Source organism: Sesamum indicum, linkage group LG10, assembly GCF_000512975.1.
Source record: "Sesamum indicum cultivar Zhongzhi No. 13 linkage group LG10, S_indicum_v1.0, whole genome shotgun sequence".
NCBI lineage: Eukaryota > Viridiplantae > Streptophyta > Magnoliopsida > Lamiales > Pedaliaceae > Sesamum > Sesamum indicum.
This window is the reverse complement of record NC_026154.1, coordinates 12560159-12581645: the sequence shown is the minus strand read 5'-3', so window position 1 is coordinate 12581645 and position 21487 is coordinate 12560159. Positions and strand designations below refer to the sequence as shown.

Below are 21487 nucleotides of genomic sequence, written 5' to 3'. Positions count from 1 at the left end.
CGGGTAATAAAAATTTGGATAATAAAAAGTTAAGAGGCGAAATTTGCCTCTATCTACATTCATTGAGAGGCAAAATTTTGCCTCTGATTCATGAAGAACGAACAGAGGCAAAATTTTGCTCTGTTCGTTCTTATAGGGGCAAAAATTTTGCCTCTTTTTATTTTGTTGCTAATAAAATTAATAAAAGTTTTTTATTTAATTCTTTTTCAATTTTTATTAAAATTTAAGTGCTTGAGTTTACAATAAATACTAGAAATTTTAATATATAATTAACTAAACAACAAAAATAAAAATTTAATAATAACCTTTGGATTTAGTATTCTAATTCCATCATTTTTTTAAGACATTTTAGAAATTTAGAGTTTGAAAGAAAGAAAAAGGATTTCTTTTTGGGTTGAGAGTCTTGGGACATAGTTGTTGGGAGGGAAAAGAAGAATAGAGGATTAAAAAAAGGCAATGTATGTAACCCTAGACTCAATACTAAAAAGACACATCATTTTTTTAATAAAAAATTCCCGATCGGGTAGTTCGGGTAGGGGAATCCTACCCGAACACCGATCCAATTTTTTGAGTTCCCCGTTACCCGAATTTTTTTAAAAAAATCAGAAAAAGTATCCGAACTTGATCGGGTCAGGTCAGGACCCGAACTGCCCGACCTGAATGCCCACCCCTATTTAGGATATGTTTTTATGTGCATGTATTGTTTAAATGTATATGTAAGTAGTCTTGTTAAGACAATTAAAGTGGTGGATGTATATGAAAAACCTGCCGAGGAATATGAGGATAAGGCAAGAATTTGAGGTTGTTCATACTTTCATAGAATGGGTAAAGTGTCAACGTGCACATATGAATGGCGAGAAGATAAGGTACCCATAGCAGAAGTGTAAGAACGATAGGTTCATAGCAATGGATGAGGTTATGTATAACTTATCTATGAAAGGCTTTGTGGCGGAATATGATAATTGAACGTCATATGGTGAGGCAAGGGTGCAAGCTTACTATAAGGTAATGACTGCCTGGTTCATGAGCAAACCTCAGCGGCATACAAGACTAATACGCATTGAAATGATTACCAAATGATGAATTAGGATTAGTGGATGGTTCTTGATGTATGGAAATTTGTCTAATGGGGATTTGTGCCCCTATCCTACTAATATTGGTAAGGCCATCCTAGTTCGTGCTACAATGGGGAACATACTGTTACAACGTGTTTAGATAGTTGGACTGATTCTTTCATGTAATGTATGTTGTCGGCTAACCATTTTATAATGACTATGAATCCCAATTATTGGTGGTGGCTAAACTCGTAAACACCAACGTCGAGCACAACAGGTTCAAGAGATGCTATAATTAGGTGTCCCAATGCGCTAGTAATCTATTACCCCCCCTATTACCCCACTATTACACCCAACCCTCCTATTACTACAGCACGAAGCAAATGATTAGGGAATGGGTACTGATCAGAACGATTGTCGTTAGAAACTTATACCCAAAGAAAAGAACATCCAAAAATAAGGTCAAAAGCAGCTAAAAAAATACCCCCAAATGCAAAAAGAGCACTTGTAGTGCACTTTTCGTTAATTACTAAATGAAAGAGGTATTTTTTGTTGAATTTTACAAAATACGGCAGGATTTTAGCCTATAATGCACGGACATCTAAAAAATTACCCAATGCAGTGTCGAATAAGTGCCAAACATGGACGCAACTCGGACATGTCTTGCACACTCGACGAACAGGCATCGATATGTCCAAAAATTAAAAGAGAAAAAAGAGGCACAACGTCGGACATGCATTTTCGTGCAGCTCAAGATAATTCCCGACCTTTTTTCTTAATAAACATTACTTCATTTAATTATTCAAGACAACATTTAGTATGTTGTACTCTTTGGACTCAAGTTCTACTATTACTAGGGGTTGGCGTCGGGCCGGGTAGTTCAGGCCGGGTACCCGGCACGTCGGGTTTGAAAAAAATGACCCGAACCCGACTAAGTCGGATACCCGACCAATCGGGTACCCGACAGTCGGGTTCGGGTTTTTTAGCTTCAAAAAATATAGGTGGTCAATTTTTCAAAATGAAAGTAATTCACTCCATGTAAATCTAAAATATAAGTTATGCATACAAATACTTAAAGCTTTACATAAATACCAAAAAAAAAAATTCAATCACATCCATAAATTATCATAGGCTTTTGTAAATTATTTCAGTAACAACAATAAAGTCAAGGCCTCCTAAATCCTAATGCCTACAGACTGAAAAAGCAACTAGCTCAAATCACATTTTCATCCTCGAGTCCTCGACCTGTCAAGCATTAAATATACAAAGTGGAAGAACTATTAGAGAAAGTCAAACAGATTAAAAATTTAATATTACACAATGAAGTTCTACCGTTCTAATACCTTGTCAAAAATTTACAAATACCAGTTAGCACCATTAAATGTCAATAATTATTGAATCAACCCCCAACTTAGTCAACTCTACAACAAAATAGAAAGTAGTTAGACAAGTAAAATATATAAATAGAGTACATAGAATTGAACAATAATCAAAATACAAGAAAAAAAATAAATAAGTACCTTTCTCAACCACTTCAAGTTCACTCAAATCCTCCTCAATGCTAATTGGTTTGGAATTTTTCGTATCCAATCTTGAGTACAAATAAGCGCTTGCACTATTTTAGGAGACAAAGACCTCCTAAAAGTGTCAAAAACACGACCACTAGTACTAAATGAAGCCTATGCTCAAGTTTTTGCAATTATTAGTTATGCTCTTCTAATTCTTTTGCAGCATTTACATGATCAACTACAGTTGAAGATAAGAACTTCACATGTAAGCTTGTCTCATTTTTTTATTATTTCACACACTCATTCTGTTACCTTGTTTTTGTTAATGGCATGAAGTACCTTAGCCCCCATTCAGAAATTTGTTCTTTGTTGAAGACACATCCACACTCAGTCTACAAGCCACAGTATAAACGATAAAAACACACATATACTCGAAAATTTTCAGCAAAGAAGACGAAAGAAGAATGAAAAGCAAACAGAAGAAGGGCAACTGAGAAAAAATAGGAGATCACAAGGGCGAACACTTCAATTTAGAGCATTTCAAGTATAATCAACAAACACTTCAATTTGGCATTTCAACAAACACTTAACATGCATAGAAAGATAGAAATGTAACTTCAAATAAAAATGCAAAACAAACCCAACAACTAACCAAAAATCTAATCTAATTTCACAAAATATGCATCATCATTAGGTCCATTACATGATTACAAGTTTACAACTCCATTAGTCCATTATTAAAAAATTACCTAGCAAATAAGCGACGACGAACTCTATCGGCGAAGAACGAGAAGTCGCGGTGGTGGGTCGGTCGTCGAAGTTCTAGTCGTCGGCGGCAATAGTGAGAATAGGCTTGGCACCGGCGGCAATGGAGGAAGAAGATTGTGGGGAAGAAAGAGAGAAAGAAGAGAAATAACTGAGAATCCATTGTGAAGAGTGAAGACACAGATTGTGACTTATTTCTTTATCCCGATCGGGTTCTTCGGGTAGGGTTCTACAACCCGAACCCGAACCTGAACCCAACTACTCTTAGTCGGGTTATGGGTTAATCCAAACCCGTGCAAAAATCCGATATACCCGATCCGATTTATTGCTATTTGATCGGGTCGGGACCCGAACTACCCGACCCGTTCACCCACCCCGAACTATTACTACTTGGACGTGGAGATGCGGAAATCTACGGTAGCGATGCACCTGCGCTATACGTTCGATACGACCAAGGCTTCGATGAGGCCATCTGTGTGGTTGGTTGAAAACATTTGCTGCCAATTAATTGAGTATTGGGCCTCACCCGACTTCAAAGAGACGTCCACAAAAAATAAGGCCAACAAAATAGCCAACGTGGCAGCAGTGCTGACATTGTATCGTGGGCGGCCAATTTCTATTGGTGTGCACAACAGAAACTTATAAGTAACATGTCGGGCTATGTTGTGTAACATTATCGTACTCTCCAACTCTATTAACTTTAATATTTTTTTAACGATTAGACAAAAATATTTAAACAAGTAAAGATTATGAACAAAAATTATAATTACAATATACTATGGACCAAAATATATATATATATATATATATAACACTATACATAAGAATAGAAAATGTAATTAACCCCGACTTGAACACACAATATTTCCATTGTGAGGCCTTAACAGGGGTTAGAACGGCAAGAATCCAGAATCACAATAGCTAAATCCTCGTGACCTAATATGAAAAACGCGTTTATGGTAAAAAAGATCCGCGTGACTGAAAGTGAAATTAGTGGAGTGACAACATCAAAAGAATAGATCTCAACGTGGCAACATTCTGATGACCATAATCAGTTGTGTATCTAAACCCACCATCACATACCACATCCCTCCACTCAACTTCTTGCCATTCTCCTCTTAAATATTTAGGGTTAAATGCAATTTATTTCTGCAATATAAAAAATAAAAAAAAATATATTTTTTAAAAAAATAATAAATCAGTTTTTATATTTTTAAAAATCAAATAAAAATACTTTTGAAGCGTTCGGTAGGTTACTTACTTGTTTTTTTTTTTTTTAAGTTTGTAATTAACGTGAGGGAGAAGAGGACAGCCGCGGCAGTCCAGCCACTGGGGAGGAAGGTGGAAAAAGATAATATTTATTATTTATATAAAATTATATAAATATTAATATTATATATTTAAAATATTATTTTGTCTATACTGTTGTCTATTCTATATATAAAAGAAAGGTCCTCCATACTCACAAACAGCGTTAATGATATTGGCCCACCAATTTTATGTAAAGCCAAAGTTGCCCTTCAATAACTAACCTATTCAACTTTTCAAATTTTATATGAACTCATAAATTAATTTTCTTTTCTTTTCATGCAATATATTAATTTATATATTTTACTCTTATATAATATATTTTAAAGTATTAAAGATTAATATTTACTATTTACACACAAAAAATGGCGTACCACAACGTCTAGTATAAACAAAAGAAATTGTTATATATGCACACAAATTGGTAATTCTAATAGTACTGCACCAATTTTTTATAATTCCAAAAATGCCCTTCAAGTGGTAAGATAGCTAGCTACCATATTCAATTTCTCAATTTATATATTCTAAAGTGTAAAAAATTATTTATTATACACATATAAGAACGACGTGCCACTACAACTAATTATTTAAAAACCTTACATATAACTTAATATAAATAAAGATAAATTACAACGACCTTCCCTAAAGTGTGATATTATTACAAATACATCCCTTTTGTAATTTACTCTCTTTATATAGAGTTGCTTCTTATCTCTCATTCTCTCTGCATTCCTCTAAGTCTCTCTCTCTCTCTCTCAATCTATATACATATACATATATATCTTGCAGTATATTATATATATTGCATCCGCTATGGGAAGCTTAAGCTTCATCCTCGGAGTTATTGGTAATCATCACTTCTCTTTCTGCATTTTTAAGTATTTTTCTTCCAAATCCTCTATCGTTTCTTGGTATATATATATTCACGTTTAATATATATATATATATATATGTTATTATTCTGACCAAACCAACAATTCGTTTCCCAACTGCAGGGAATGTGATTTCTATACTCATGTTCATCTCTCCCGTGTAAGTATTATTTTTTCATCGGGTTAAAAGTAATTTATCAGCATGTAATATTAAAAATAAGCACATTACCCATCTATGAAAGAAATATAGCAATTTATCCCCCTTATACTTTTTAAATGAAGCAATTTACCTCCCAATATTAAAAAATACAGGAAAGTAAATTGCTATTTGTTTTTTCATAAGGGGATAATTTGCTCATTTACAATATCACAAAAGATTACTTGTATTTTTTTGTATTTTCGTCTGTAGGTGAGAGAAAGAAAGAGAGAGAAAGAGAGAATTTTAGCCATACGTTTGCTGGCAAAAAAACCAAGTAACTGATAAGGCTGCCTTCTTACGTAAAGTTGTAGTTAAAAGATTAATTGAACTTGAGACGAAACAATTATACTAATATAAGAATATAAGAATGCATCAATTTGCAATTTACTGCAGAGTAGTTTACTTGTATTAGAAATTGAAATTTTAATTTTTTTTTCGATGATATCAGTATCACTACAAGAAAATGATTCAATAGTTACGAAAAAATTTAACGCTAAAATCAAGATTGAACAAATTAGTAAGTGAAATTCGTTTGTTGATCTGCGTTATTGTATATATGCTTTAAACAATTCATTGTTAAATTCATTAGTAATTTCTTGTGTTGATTAAATAATATAATTACCAACGAATTTAACAAGAATTTTACTTATAATTAGCTCAACGCTAATTCTTTTTTATAGTTATTGAGTTATTTTCTTACGATACAATTTTGTTCTAGAAAACCTACTAACGACAAGAGTGTGATTGTAGATGCGGCTTGTTTTCGAAAGGGACGTTAATTAATAACTTTTTAGGAAAAAGTTTTAATTTTGTATTTTTAGAAGGAGATTAATTATAGAGGATGTTAGACTACGAATTCTGAGCATAAATCTTCCTAACTCTGTTAGTACTAGTGCACTTTATCGATTGTGGCGTATCCCTTGGTCTATTGAGGGAGAGCATAGTTTATGAGCACTGTTGTACTATACCCATTTTTTTCATCTATGAAACTTACCTTTTCCAAAAAAACAATTATTAACACAATTAGATCTTTTTTCTCTTTTGTTTGATTTTTCATTCTTTTTGTATAGCGGTAAGACATTGACTCTGATATTATTTTATAGATAAGTTACATTTTAGCATTCGAACTATGCCCGTTTTTGTATTTTGCCATCGAAATTCTTTTTTTTTTGGTCAATTTATCATCTCAATTTTACAAAATTTGTACTTTGCCACATCTGATCTTCTTTTAGTTGATTTTTTGGTGGAAAAAAAAAAGGGTGAATAGCAATTTATCCCCTGATATTGAAAATGAACACATTACTCCTCTATGAAAAAAAAATATAGCAATTTACCCTGTGTACTTTTGAAAATGAAACAATTTTTCTTCTTATATAGGGAGGTAAATTGCTTCATTTTAAAAAACATAGGGAGGTAAATTGTTATATTAAAAAAAATATAGGGAGGTAAATCACTATTTTTTTTTTCATAAAGCAATAATTTGCTCATTTGTCATATTAGGGGGTTGCTTGCATTTTTCCCAAAAAAATATATATTATGTATATGTGAAAAAAACCATATAACATAATCCTTATATATGACATGTGTGCATTGCATGTGATGTTTTTTCGACAAACAAAATTAATTGAAAAACAGTTATAAATGGCAAAATGCAAACTTTTTCATAAAGTTGAGATGGTAAATTGATACAAAAAAAAAATATCAAAATATAAAAACGATCATAAATGTAATTAACCTTATTATTATTATTATTTCAGAAAAACATTTAAGCAGGTGGTGAAGAAGAAATCAACAGAGAATTATAAAGGAATCCCTTACATAACAACACTGCTGAGCACCAGTTTGTGGACATTTTACGGACTCCTCAAGCCTGGAGGTTTGCTGGTGGTCACTGTCAATACTGTTGGAGCTGCTTTGCACGTTGTCTATGTTCTCATCTTTCTTGTCTATGCCCCAAAAAACATCAAGGTTAGGACACACTATAACAAAAACTAATATTGATGACAATATTAATAATTATAATTAAAAATTATAGTAAAATAATTATTATTAATCAGTGTTAAATAAAAAAAAAAAGTTAGCTTTCTATCATGAAAATTTATTAGCCAACCTAAGAGGCATGGCAAAATATTTGTCGTGGATTTTAGCCATCATAAAAATTTTAGCCACCTTTGTAAAAATTACGACTAACAACAGTTGCATGATTATAATAATTGACTATTTTCTATGACTATTTATTGTTAACCGTGACAATTAGTCATGATTAAAATACTAAATTTCTTGTAGTGACATATATAAAAAATACATTTTTTTATGTATATACATATATATTATTCTGGAGAAATATAGTTTTTTATCATAAAATTATAATAATTAAAAATTATAGTGATACTAATTAATAATTACGATTGCGTAATCACTGTAGCCGAATATATTAATCATACTTAAAAGTTATAGTAAATATTTTGGTCATAACTCAAACCATGACAAATATTAATTAACCTTGATCATAACTTTAGTTTTTATTTTAATTTTGTTTGATCAGAGTAAATAGTATTAATTAATTATATTTTTCTAAATATAATTTTTTAAAATGTAGGAAATTATTTATTTTTTGGTAGTGTACGTATATTTTTGTGTATAATTTTAGACTCTTTACACTGTAAATAAATAAATAAAGGTGCTTAAATGCATGATTAATTACAAAAATAGGATTTCATGGGATTAAAATTTCATTTCAATCTTGAAAATCTTGCCATAAAATTACTAAAATCGCTATTATTAATCATAGTCAAATAAAATTATTATAAAAATTTAAATTTTTATCTCGATTAATTAATATTTATCCTGATTTAACTATACTTAATATTTTGCTGTTACTTATAGAAACAACGGCTCATGACGTTTAAGGGAGTCATAATTAATTTGTATTCGTTATAATTTTTTTTTTTTTTGATTATAATAAAAAATTATATTTCTTTCTTGTGGGGAACATTTGTGGGTGTGCAGGTTAGGTCAGTGAAGTTGGTAGCAGCACTGAATGTCGGGTTTCTTGGGGCTGTAATAACTGTAACTCTGTTAGCTCTGCGAGGGGCGACTCACATCACACTAGTCGGACTTCTATGTGCTGGATTAACCATTGGCATGTATGCAGCACCTCTCTCCGCCATGGTACGTAGTTACTATGACTCTCATTTATCAGTTTTGATAGTCAAATTTTGAGACAATTGAATTAAAAAAAAAAATGGGCTAATTCGATCCAAGTCCGCTTGGGATCGGATCGGGCTGGTTCCAGAAAGACCACCTAATTTTAGATCGGGCTTGAGCCGAGTCTGTTGTGCCTTTTTGTTTTTAAGTTTATTATATATTTTTAACTATTATTTTTTATATATAATTTTCGTGTGATTTAATTTATTATTTATTTATTTTAAAAGGTAATTATAAATTTAAGTAATTATTTATGAAAAAATCTCAATATTATAAAAATAATAATAATAATGCACAAGCATATTTGGTGTTGATGCGGGCCTGGTTTGGACTTGGTCCGTATCTCAATCAAGCCTGAGTTTAAAAATGGACTAAGTTGGGGCCCACTTAGAGGCTCAGGACCGCCTCAAAACCGACTATAAACAATAATAGGTCGTTCTAGATCGAGCTTTTTCAAATTGATCCGTATCGATTTTGGACTGACCCAACCCACTTTGCACATTGAATTGATACCATCTTTTTTAGTTGATAAAAACGATACCATACAGACGGGAACTTTTGTTCAATAGATGTTGAGTTCTGAAATTGAACGGTGTACGTGACGATTAATTCTGATGGCTTAGGTAGTAAAAAAAGTGTGGCTGCTTGTTTAGAAGAGAAAATTGAGGATCCTAACATATTTCTACCCAATTTTCAATATTTCTTTACCAAATTCCATCCAATTTTTAATTTTTTTTCCTTTTGCGAACAGGTTGAAAATAATATTTTCATCAATATCACAAGTATCGAAACTTCATTCTTTAAGCAAACACAATAAAAAACAAGAAAAATTCAAGAACCCTCTGTGATATTGAGAATATTTAAAAAATTTTGAGAAAAAATAAAGTATCAATTACACCCCCAGTCATATAAAAAAATATATATATAATAACCCCCTAAGGCCAGAGAGTGGTGGTAACGGGCGCTGACTGCAAATATTGGTTTGAAAATACAATTTTTTTTATAATTTTACCCTTATCTCTCCATAATATAATATTATATGATATATAATTTAATAAATCTTAAAATAATACATGATACTTTATTAATAGTAAAATATATTTTATATGTAAATATATAATTATATTAATATTTCTAATATAATTTTTTAATTACATCATTAAATTAATTAAAATAATTTTTTTTTAAAAAATGACAGCAACGGCTTTGAAGGAGCACGGTCGCCCTCTGTCGCCCAAAGCAGCGAGAGTGACCGTCGTCGCCCATCCATTGAGGGTGACGCCATCATCAATCGCATCGTGGGGATGAGGGGCGATTATTATTTTTTTAAAATAATATTTTAATTTTTATAAATTATAATAATACATATAATGTAATTATATCCAACCTATCATCTATCTAAAACCACAAAGGATTAAAAACTCCAAAAAACATTTAATTTACATGCCATGTCATTTTTCGATAAAATTCAAAATTTCGGGCCACCAAAAGACTGAATTTCATTAATTTTGAAACTTAATGCATAAAAAATAGGCATAATTATCGGATTAAAATTAATATTGGATATATGTAAAAGACCAAAAAATTATTTTTTTCATATAAAAATTTTAAGTTTATATATTATAGATATATTATAGGTATATTTTAATTAAAATTTATTTAATGTACTATATAAATATAAAATTTTCCTTATATGGACGCGTATTTAGCCATTGTCCTGAAAAAATTTAGCCCAAGTTGATCAGGGGGTTGTGTGAGTCATTGTTTATAACATAGGAGTGATTTTTTATATTTAAATTTTCACAGGGGGCTTTTTGATAATTTTTCATATCACACGGGGTCAAAATTAATTTAATTCAATAAAAAACTCTGCATACCACTCGAAAAAAAAATTACTATTGGCTATAATTGTATTAGTTATTGATTTAAATCATGGTAAATAACTATTATATAACCACGATTGAAACAAAAATCGATATAAAAACTCATCCATCATGAAAACTATTTTTGCCACTATAAATGTAAAGTCACACTCGCAAAAAATTACGGTCAACAACCACTTGATGGGATAAACGGGTCGAATTTCTTTTTATTTTTTAGTAGTAATTTCGTTTTACATGACATTTAAATGTCAAAACAACATGCTTAACGGCTATGTGCAGTGCATGCGATATTTTTTTAAAAACTTATTGTGCAAAACGACCCTATTTATAAAGTATTAAAAAAGTATAGTATGAACTGAGCAAATTGTCCGATAATAAAAACTTTTTTATTTCTTAATTACATAATAAAAATTAGATCATTGAGACGATAAAGACAACGCGACCTCAGAACCTTTTAAAAAAGAAACGCATTGTCTCCGTCGTCACGTATGCGAGTTTCTTTGCCTATTAGTGTGTTTTAATGGGTTAAATATGTATTTATTTTGCAGAGAACGGTGATGAAGATGAAAAGCGTCAAGTACATGCCTTTTCTCCTCTCGTTTTTCCAGTTTCTGAATGGCGCCGTGTGGTCCGCGTATGCGGTGCTTGAGAAAGATTACTACATTGGGGTAAGTTGAAAATCTCAACACACTTGCTTCATTTTATTTTATTTTTTTAAGAATTGGACAGAAAATAATAATCTTAACAAAAAAAGAAATACATAAATTTTCAATTTCATATATTCAGCATTTCACTTATAATATTTTTATGGTTACTCAAAAAAAAAAATCTCATAATAATTACGTTTACATCGTTGATCTATGGTCTGTTTACACAAACTATTCAGGTCTTTTAGATAGTTACACATACACCTATCAAAATGTCAATATCACTTACACAAATCATCCCTTACTTTTTAAAAAATACACACGCTCCTAAAAACTTTAGTATCATTACACAAACTATCCTAATTTTTTTTGCTGTTAGGAATAGTTTCTGTAATTATGTTAAAGATAAGGATGGTTTGTGTAAACAGATCACAGGTTAGGAAATGAAAATATAATTCTTTCTATTTTTATACTTGTACGGAGGTAAATTTTATATATATAAAAGTTGGATTGATTGAATTTATTACCCTGTATATATACGGGTGGAAAACAAGAACTTCAGATATAGGGATGACAAGTAGTAACCTACAATTAATTAAGTTTTTTTGGCAATTTTATGACTCCGGCTATCAAAATTTTAAAAGTGATCGGGATTTGTTAATGTGGACAAAACTACGACTTTTTGATTTGGGAGTTTTGCTGACTGGATATATTTTATTCTTTTCCATCACATAAGCACTTAGATGGAAAAAAATTTCGTACCGCATAAGCAATGACATGAAAAAAAAAATACTTTTTATTTGTTTTTTTTTTCCAGTGACTGGATATTTTTATTAATTCCTCAATATAAGCACTTACATGAAAAAAAAGGGTCAAATTACATAAAGATAAATTTTGAATTTATATTATATATATACTAACTATCGTGACATGACGTTTCTACATACATACAATAAATAATTTTACATGCGTTAAAATATATTATAAATTATAATAAAATATATAAGTCAATATATCAATTTAATAATTAAAAAAATTTACGTAAAGGTAATATTGATACAATATAAACATATAAATATATAAAATTATAAAAAAAATTAAACACCAGACCCTCACCTCCCCCTCGGGGGCAATGGCTACCCCTGAATGGGGGGTGATTGCAAGGATGGGGGATGGAAAAAATGTATTTGGTTTTATGTTTGGGTATTTTTCAAGACAAAATAAAGCACACATAATATTTATTTTTGTATTTTTTACATCTTATTTATATATTTTTTTATTTTTCAACTTTCTATATATAATATATATACACTTATATATAATATAAAAGAGACATAATTTGACAATGAACAGTGCTTTTTGTTTTCAAAAGATACAACATTAAACATACAATATATATATATTTATATATAAAAATATATAAAAAAAATATATGATTTGACAATGAACAATAATTTTTATCTCCAAAATCTCCACTTATTTTAAAATATTTTAAATTACCTCAAAACACAAATTCAAGCATACCATTTATTTCCAACACACACTTATTTATCTTTATTTTTCTCTCTCTATCTCCAAAACACCAAAACAGAACACTCAAAATGCAAATTCAAACACTATGTATAGGTTCTGATGTCTGGGTAGTGGGGGTGGGTGGAGATAGGGGGTTAGTTTTAATTCAAATTTATATCATGTAAAATAATAATTTTTTTATAATTTATAATACATAATTTTATTTATATAATTTATAATTTTAATTTTTTTTGTTGTAATTTGATTTTTTTTTCATGTTGGCATTGATGTGACGGATCAAAGATAAAAAAAAAAAACACAAAGTCAAATTAAAAAGCGCTAATTTTATCAACCTTAGCAACTTTAGGCCACTATTAAAATTTCGGTAATTACCAAAAATTAATTAGTTGTAGGTTATTATTTGCCACTCCAATATTTAAAGTCCTTATTTTACCAACTCTTTTAAGCCTACAAAGTGAAAAGGGTGTAATTTTAATAAAGTACAAAATAACTAGTTTTACCATTCATCAACGGCTACTTTTTAGTTTAGAAATAATATTTTATTATACTTATATTTTTTTTAACTTTATATATATTAATTTACCCTCCTTAGAAGTAAAAAAAATATTACTATGAAAATGCTGAATGAGGGCAAAATTAATAGTTTATGTAGTTTCATTACAAGAAAATGACTTAATAGTTACGAAAAAAATTTGATGCTAAACTCTGCATGGAGCTAATTACCAAGTAAAACTTTCGTTACTGATCTATATTATTTATTAGAAGATACTTATTTGCTAATGAATTTAGCAACGAACATTCACTTACAAATAAATTTAGCAATAAATTATTTAAAATATATATCAGATAATGTAGATTAGCAACAACAATTTTACTTACTAATTTTTTAACGCTAATTTCAATTTGTTGCTATTGAGGGATTTTCTTATAGTGCTTTTTTACTGACTTCGATATTTTGTTTTTAAATTCTAACAGACAATAGTAAAAAGTTGTACACAAAGAACGCCTAAAGAGGGTGTAAATATAATTTTAATTTCTTTGGGGGCTTGACACTTTCTCATGGGGTCGAAGTGTCATTAATCCTATAATATATAGTAATTAGTGGGTGAAGAATCTTTTGTTCTACTTTAATGTTATAGCAGTGGGTGTGACACACAAAAAATGAGTGTGCACAATAAATTACAAAACTAATATTTTTTTATTTTTAAAAGTATATTTCAATTCTATAAATTCAAATAGTAAATTAAAAAAAAGGGGGGGAAACAAAGTTCTAAATTTAAGAACTCAAAAAGTATGTGGGCGTTGAGAGGGGGGAAAAATTAAAAGTCAAGAAAAAAAATATTAAAATAGTAAAATATTTGGTCAAATAGAATTAAAAAACTAAAAAAAATATATAAAATCAGAAAAAAAATGTGTGTCACCAAAAGGCTGCTCTCCCTTAATAGTAAATTATAAATAATGATGTTATGCTAACACGTGCTTAGTACGCATCAACACAGGGAAGTGGGTTGTGTTTTTCTCCAATTATGTATTGTTACGCGAAAGTGTAATAGAAAATCTTAGAAGAAATTAGTGTCGACCCATAAGAAAGTCAGAAAATCTTAGAAGAAATTAGTGTCGACCCATAAGAATGCTGACTTTCGCAAATCTGATCTTTGACTTGCGGACGATATCCAGGTACCAAATGGGATCGGGTTCCTGTTGGGCTCAGCGCAGTTAATTTTGTACTGGATCTATAAAAGTAAGACGATGCCGGAAGAGTCGGAAGAGAGAATGGAAGACGAGGGGTCGGCCCACCTCTTCAAAGGGGCCATTCAAATGCAAGGTATTGATGAAGAAACCAACATGAAGAATCGAAGTCTCAACAAAGGGAATAGCCTTCCGAAGCCGTCTGTCGTTCGACAGTACAGCCAGAAAATTGTCAAAACAATTTCTTTGAGCCCATATGAGCTGCAAAAAGTCGCTGGAAACGATGTAGAAGGTCTCATGGAAAGTCGATAGGGACATGGGCTTCCATTCCATGCAATGGCCCAAGGGTTTTCTAGTACTTGACACATAGTGACCATATTTGTAGTAAATACGTGCAAGACTTTTGATGAGTTTTCAGCTGGACGCATTTCTTCCGATTTGCCTTTGTCTGAAATAGATCTAGTACTAAAAGGAAAATACCCGGTGTCGCCATGTCTAACTTTTACTTATGTCTGGAATTTCTATTCCAGACTCAGTTTGGTCGGATCTAAATCAATTATGTGGTAAGTGGTATACAGTATAAGGAAAGTGATTGATTATATAATTAGTAAGTGTATCACACTTACTCTGTGATTGATTTAGTTCGATCGAACCTGATCTGGGTAAAAATTTTCTACTCATGCATGGTTTTTAAAATCAGGTCTCGCCTGCTGGTTGACTGGTTTGTTGAGATATGATTAAAGTCCGATTTGATTTTTATTAAAAAAAAATCAGTGCGAATTGAAAAAAAATGGTGAACAAGTCAACTTGTCTGGCATTATTGCCATTAATTTCCTTTTCTTTTTTTTAAAAAAGGACAAAACTCATTTTATAAAATAAACTTAACCAATAAGGTTAAGTTACAGCCTTATTTTGAATTAACTAGTTAATATTTATTGATTTAATGTTAGGTGTTAGAATTCAAAATATTTAACCAAATAGCTTGTAATTTGGCTCTACTTTTTAGTTTAGTTAAATTACATATATAGTTAATATATATGTATTGACATCATAAACTTTAAAATAAATTATCAATTATTGGCTAATAAATTGTATTTCAAATTAAAATTCATAATAAATTTGGGTTATACACATGTCCAAAACAATAAGAAAAAATTGCACTTTTGATCCAATCGAATAAGTACTGCTGTAATTTTGGTCCTGCATGTTACGTGCTCAACACTTTTGGTCCCACAGAAAGAAAGATATTGTAGTTTTGGTCTCAAACCATTTTAAACCTTTTAGTGGAGGATGAAAAATCATTTTTGAAAAGTCAAATGTGGTTTTTTATGATTTGAAAACCACTAGACTATTTGGAGGGAATTATATCCGATTTTGTTCAAATTTTCATACATTCACTATAAAATTGCAATTTCCATACCCCAAGAGCATGCACCCATCCCCCAAAAACTTAACGTGGAGTTCGAGGAAATAGAAATTTCCAGGAGAAAAGAGAAAGGAAAAGAGAACCTCCCCACCACAGGAATAATAGAAGTTGTAATAGGTGGAACAATCGAAGGAGACTCAACTTGAGCATGAAAAACGTTGATTAAGGCAGCATCCCCCTCTCAAGAGATTTATGACTACAAAGAGGTAACCCTCGTTGGAGTACCAGATGAATAAATCACCTTCAGCTCGAAAGATTTGGAAAGAGGAATACCCCCACACAATGACGCCCTGGTAATCTTGGCAACAGTATCTAATTTTTGGGTGAAGAAAGGGCTAGTAGATAGCGAGAGTGTAGCTAGCATCTTATTCTTGAATGCTCTCTCCCAAATGAGAATAGTAGTTAACATGTTAAAGAAAGTTAACAAGCCAGTGCGATTCAATGGAAACGTTGTATAACCCCTTGGTGAAATCACTTTACCCATCTCGATAGGAACTGTTCCTCGACGAGCTATGTGGTGGACGCCCCTTCATCATACAATAATATAATGGATGCCCAAGCTTAAACTCTTTCAAAGTAAGTAGCATCAACGTACCATATGGAGTTGAAGTTCCTATTTATAGAGGGATAAGAGAAGAGAAACGTGATCATCGCCTTGCAAGAGAATATCATGCAAACATTCTCAAGAAAGAGTCCAACCCCCCAATAGAAAAAGAAAATCAAGTACCTAGGAAGGAAAATAACAATGCAAAAACGATCCATGAATATTCTCCACCATCACCTATGCTCGGGCAACCCGAGCAACTACAAAATAAGAGGAGGGTAGAAGAAGAAAAATTCACCACAGCGGAAGAATTAAAGTACGTGCAAGTAGTTGAAGGTGAAACAGAAAAAATCACCTCGATCGGGACAATCATGGAATAAGGGTTGGAAGAAAAACTAGTGCAATTTTTTTAAAACCAACTCAGATGCTTTTTCATGGACTATACATAATTTGGTCGGGATAGACCCTAAAGTTATGATTCATCGATTGAATGTCAACCCAGCTTACCGACCTATGAAACAAAAGAAATTTTGGACCAGACAGGAACGAAATAATAAGAGGTAAAAAAAACTGATAACATCTGGGTAAACCTGCCTAGTACACTACCCGAAATGGCTCACTAACGTTGTTTTGGTTCCTAAGCCAAACAAGAAGTGGAGATGTGCACTGACTTTAGGAATTTGAACCGAGCATGTCTCAAAGATTCATACTTCCTCCCGAGGATCGAGGCATTGGTAAACTTAACAGCAGGATGTGAAATGATAAGCTTTTTGGACGCCTTCCAAGGATATAACCAAATGGACCTTCGGAGTGCAAGAAGGAAAAATCATGAGATACTTGATTTCACATCGAGGGATAGAGGCAAATTCAAAAAAAATAAAAACAATACAAGAGATGAACCCTCCAACATCAAAGAGAGATGTCCAGAAGTTGATAGGAACAATGGTAGCCCTGAGCAGATTTAACTCTCGATGAGCAGAAAAAGGATTACACTTCTTCAAAATTTTAAGTAAAATAGAAATTTTTTTGTAGAATAAAGAGTGTTAAGAAGCATTTTACAATCTGAAGAAGTATTTATCCATGTCGTCATTACTAACCAAACCACAACCAGGAGTAAAGTTGTATGCATACTCTTTGATTTTTGAAGAAGCGATAAGTGTTGTACTAGTGAGAGCGAAAGGAAAAAACATCAGCCTATTTATTAAATCAACAAAGTACTGCAAGGAGCAGAGCCAGAATACCACCCCTCCTCCATTGAGAAACTTGCACTAGCGTTGGTAGTGACATCAAGGAAAATACGTTCGTACTTCCAATCCCACCAAGCGATCGTATTAACAAATCAACCTTTGAAACATATCCTGACAAGTCCGAATGGCTCTGGAAGAATGATCAAGTGGGCAATGGAGTTGAGCGAAGACAGTACTGAATTCCAGCTGAGGCCCTCCATAAAAGCGCAAGTCTTGGCAGATTTCTTCTCCGAGATTGCAGGGGGAGAAGACGATGCACAATACCAAGTATGAAAATGGTTCGTTAATGGATCATCCACTTCAACAAGGAGTGGAGTGGGCATAGTCATCAAGAACCCGAAAGCGGACAATATAGAATATGCCATCACCCTCAAATTCCCTCGTTCAAATAATGAGGCCAAATACAAGGTTATCTTGTTAGGTTGCAAATTGATTCATGTTGTAGGAGCTAGAAGACTACACACGTTTAGTGACTCCCAGTTAGAGGTCAGTCAAGCTGAAGGGTAAAATGAAGCAAGGCAGGAGAAGATGACGAAATATTTGGCAAAACTACAGGAAAAAATGTAGATGTTTGAAGAATTCAAACTCAAATAAATTCCTAGAGAAGAAATTCAATAGCTGATCAGCTAGCTAAACTAGGCAGTTCGACCCACTTCATCAGCGGTAGAAGCATAACCCTATTGATCGAAAGCTAAACCCATAGTAAACTTGTCGAAAGAAAACGAAGAAAGAAGCAAAGAAGTGCTTGTGGGAGATAACCTCACCTTAACATAAGCAACCCCTATCGTCCTATTCGTCAAAGACGGGACTCTCCCACAACAACTGAAAGAAGCAAGAAAATGAAGTCGAGATCGGCCAAGTTCTTTCTTATAGACGATGATCTCTACAAAAGAGGGTTCTCGTCCCTGTTGCTTAAATGCTTGAACCCCGATGAAGAAGAATATGTCATGTGAGAAGTTCACAAAGACAACTGCGCGAACCATTCAAGAGTTGGTTCCCTCACTAGAAATGTTTTGAGACAAAGATACTACTGGCCAACTATGTTACGGAGGGTGACGCGACAATCTTAGATAGTTTGATTATAGAGATCCTCATCCTTTTGGTGAAGACACCAACTCAAATTCCCCCGATTTATCAAGCTCTTCTTTGAAATCAACTCGAATGCACTTAAGTCAATTTCGCTAACCTCGGACTTAAGGAATTTAGATCCTGAAGCAACCTCCCTGATGGGTACCGAAACCACTAAAAATAATTCCTACAACACTTGTGAAAGTGGGAGTAGGGTCGATTCCACAATGATTGGTATAAGTTGATTTCTTTAAGAAAAAGAAAATAATGAGGGGAGATTTGATTAAAAAGAAATAATTAAAAACTAAATAAACTAGAAAATAATTGAAATTACTTGATGAAGATATGAGAGAGAGATTTTTCGGTTAAAGCTAGGATCATGCTTGATTCTTGTGAGTTGATCATTAAACAAATAAATCAGTTATGGTTGTTGGTAGACCTAACAACCTCACATTTTCTTACCTTTTCGTCAGCCAAGGTACTATAGCACCGCCTACTCGCTACATCTAATTATTACTATTTCATCATTTCTTTAATCAGAACTCTTTCTATAAGAAATTCTCTTTCAACCCGTAAAATAAATTCTAATTTATCAATATATTATATATATCACAAAAGATAATATATAGCACCTAAAGTTTATATTACGCACACTAGATGTCTATGTATACATAACATCAAGGAAGATAGTATCACAATTTTAACCACAACCCGATAAAAGACGAGAATATTTAATAATCCAAACAGCTAAAAACTCTGACTTCAAATGTCACGGCTGACCCACCTAATAAAGACGTCGGCACCGCTCAAAGTCCAATATGGCTAATCAGTGTGACTTATTCCCCGAAAAGTACGTGGCAAGGAATGAGTTGTCTACTCAATAAGTATAGCTGATCAGTCTATATATATACACAGACAAAGATTCACGTACATGCAGTCACACCGACAACAGTCATTCGTTATACAACAACATCAGATATAAGCAGTAATACATACTCACAACTGTAAATCAATCCACGACATAATATTCATTCATTATCATTTATTAGTTAAGGGCCCCACTTACTCTAGCTGGGGTACATCAGTCAATGGTTTCGTCGGCCATCATCATATCATATACAACACAGGATACCCGTTGTGTGATATCCTCACACTCTTTTACTTCAGCTGTGTAGCAATATTAGCATAGAACATCACAACAAACATGGTATCCCCACACCACCCCAGTGTGTAGCTAATAGCACAGGATATTCCCCACTGCCCGGAATACCTCGGTACCCTACGCGCCATGGTACCTAGCTTAAATCATATATTTTTCATATCTCATTATCAATCACATTTTCATAAACCATTGACTGTGTTCCCAACTAGGTAAGCATCATCTTTTATTTCAACTCACAATCGTCATTCTATTCTTTATAATAATCACTTCCTCAATAACAACTCCCAATTTGATTTCATCAACAATCAATTATATGATTGTCACATAATCATATCCCGCATATCTCTACATTACCATCACATATCACATAGTAACAATTTCACCAATATTATGATAATCTAACAAATAATCCACAACTAATTATATAAACAATAAATATACGAAAGCCACGCATAATAATATAAAGCCAAGTGCACGTTCGAATTCAAGAAATCAATATATATAATATATACAATACTACACATATAGATATATATATATATATATAAATCCAATTAGCTATACTTATCGTAAATCTCAAAATACTTCGATTCACAAGGGACTGCTCAACCCTCTACTTTGTCGTCACGTCCTATAATAGAATATTATACGCATAATCAATATATATATATATATATACACCATATCATAAACTCTAAATAAACTATTATATAATATTCGCACATTTTCTACCAATCTTTTAGTATTCCACTTATATTAAAGTCCAAACCCCTGTTCCATTTTATTTTAGATAACTATACTTTCTAGCTTCTCAATCATATAATTGATTTATCAACTAATTCATAAGAATTCATTTAATCAAACCCCATATATATTTATAATTGTCGTTTTTAATAACATTCGTAAATGAGATTATCATTAAAACCTCATCTTCCCTTCTTAATAACATAATATTCTTTAAATATAACTTTTTGAGACATTTCTATGAATTTTCTGTCAATTTATCGTTGCTATACAATTTAATTAAGCAATAATACATAAAATTACATATTTGGTTAACCATTCCTATGGAATTGTGTAAATTACCTATAATAATAATTAAATCTAACAAATTTAATATTTTAATCACCCAACTATATCATTTTTATATTAAATGTGATATTTAATTTGACACTAATTTAAATAGCCAAAATCATAAAATACTTCGATTAAATAGTTCACCGCTCAATATAATCAATATTTAATAAATGAACTAATTAAATAATATAATTATATAAATTATTATAATTTTTAAAATATAAATTCTTACCTCTGTTTGTTTTCCTTTTTCACCGAGAGAATTTCAAATTTACAAAGTGAATTTTTTGTGTGTGC

The 21487-nt window shown here is 31.7% G+C and overlaps 1 protein-coding gene across 1 annotated transcript; it reads left to right on the top strand.

Moving 5' to 3' along the window:
• On the top strand, positions 5361 to 15103 carry LOC105172396 (bidirectional sugar transporter SWEET16). Its single transcript, XM_011093794.2, has 6 exons — positions 5361 to 5483; positions 5632 to 5668; positions 7465 to 7675; positions 8717 to 8878; positions 11346 to 11465; positions 14655 to 15103. The coding sequence occupies exons 1-6, from the start codon at positions 5450 to 5452 to the stop codon at positions 14976 to 14978; spliced, it is 888 nt and encodes a 295-aa protein (XP_011092096.1). The 5' UTR covers positions 5361 to 5449; the 3' UTR covers positions 14979 to 15103.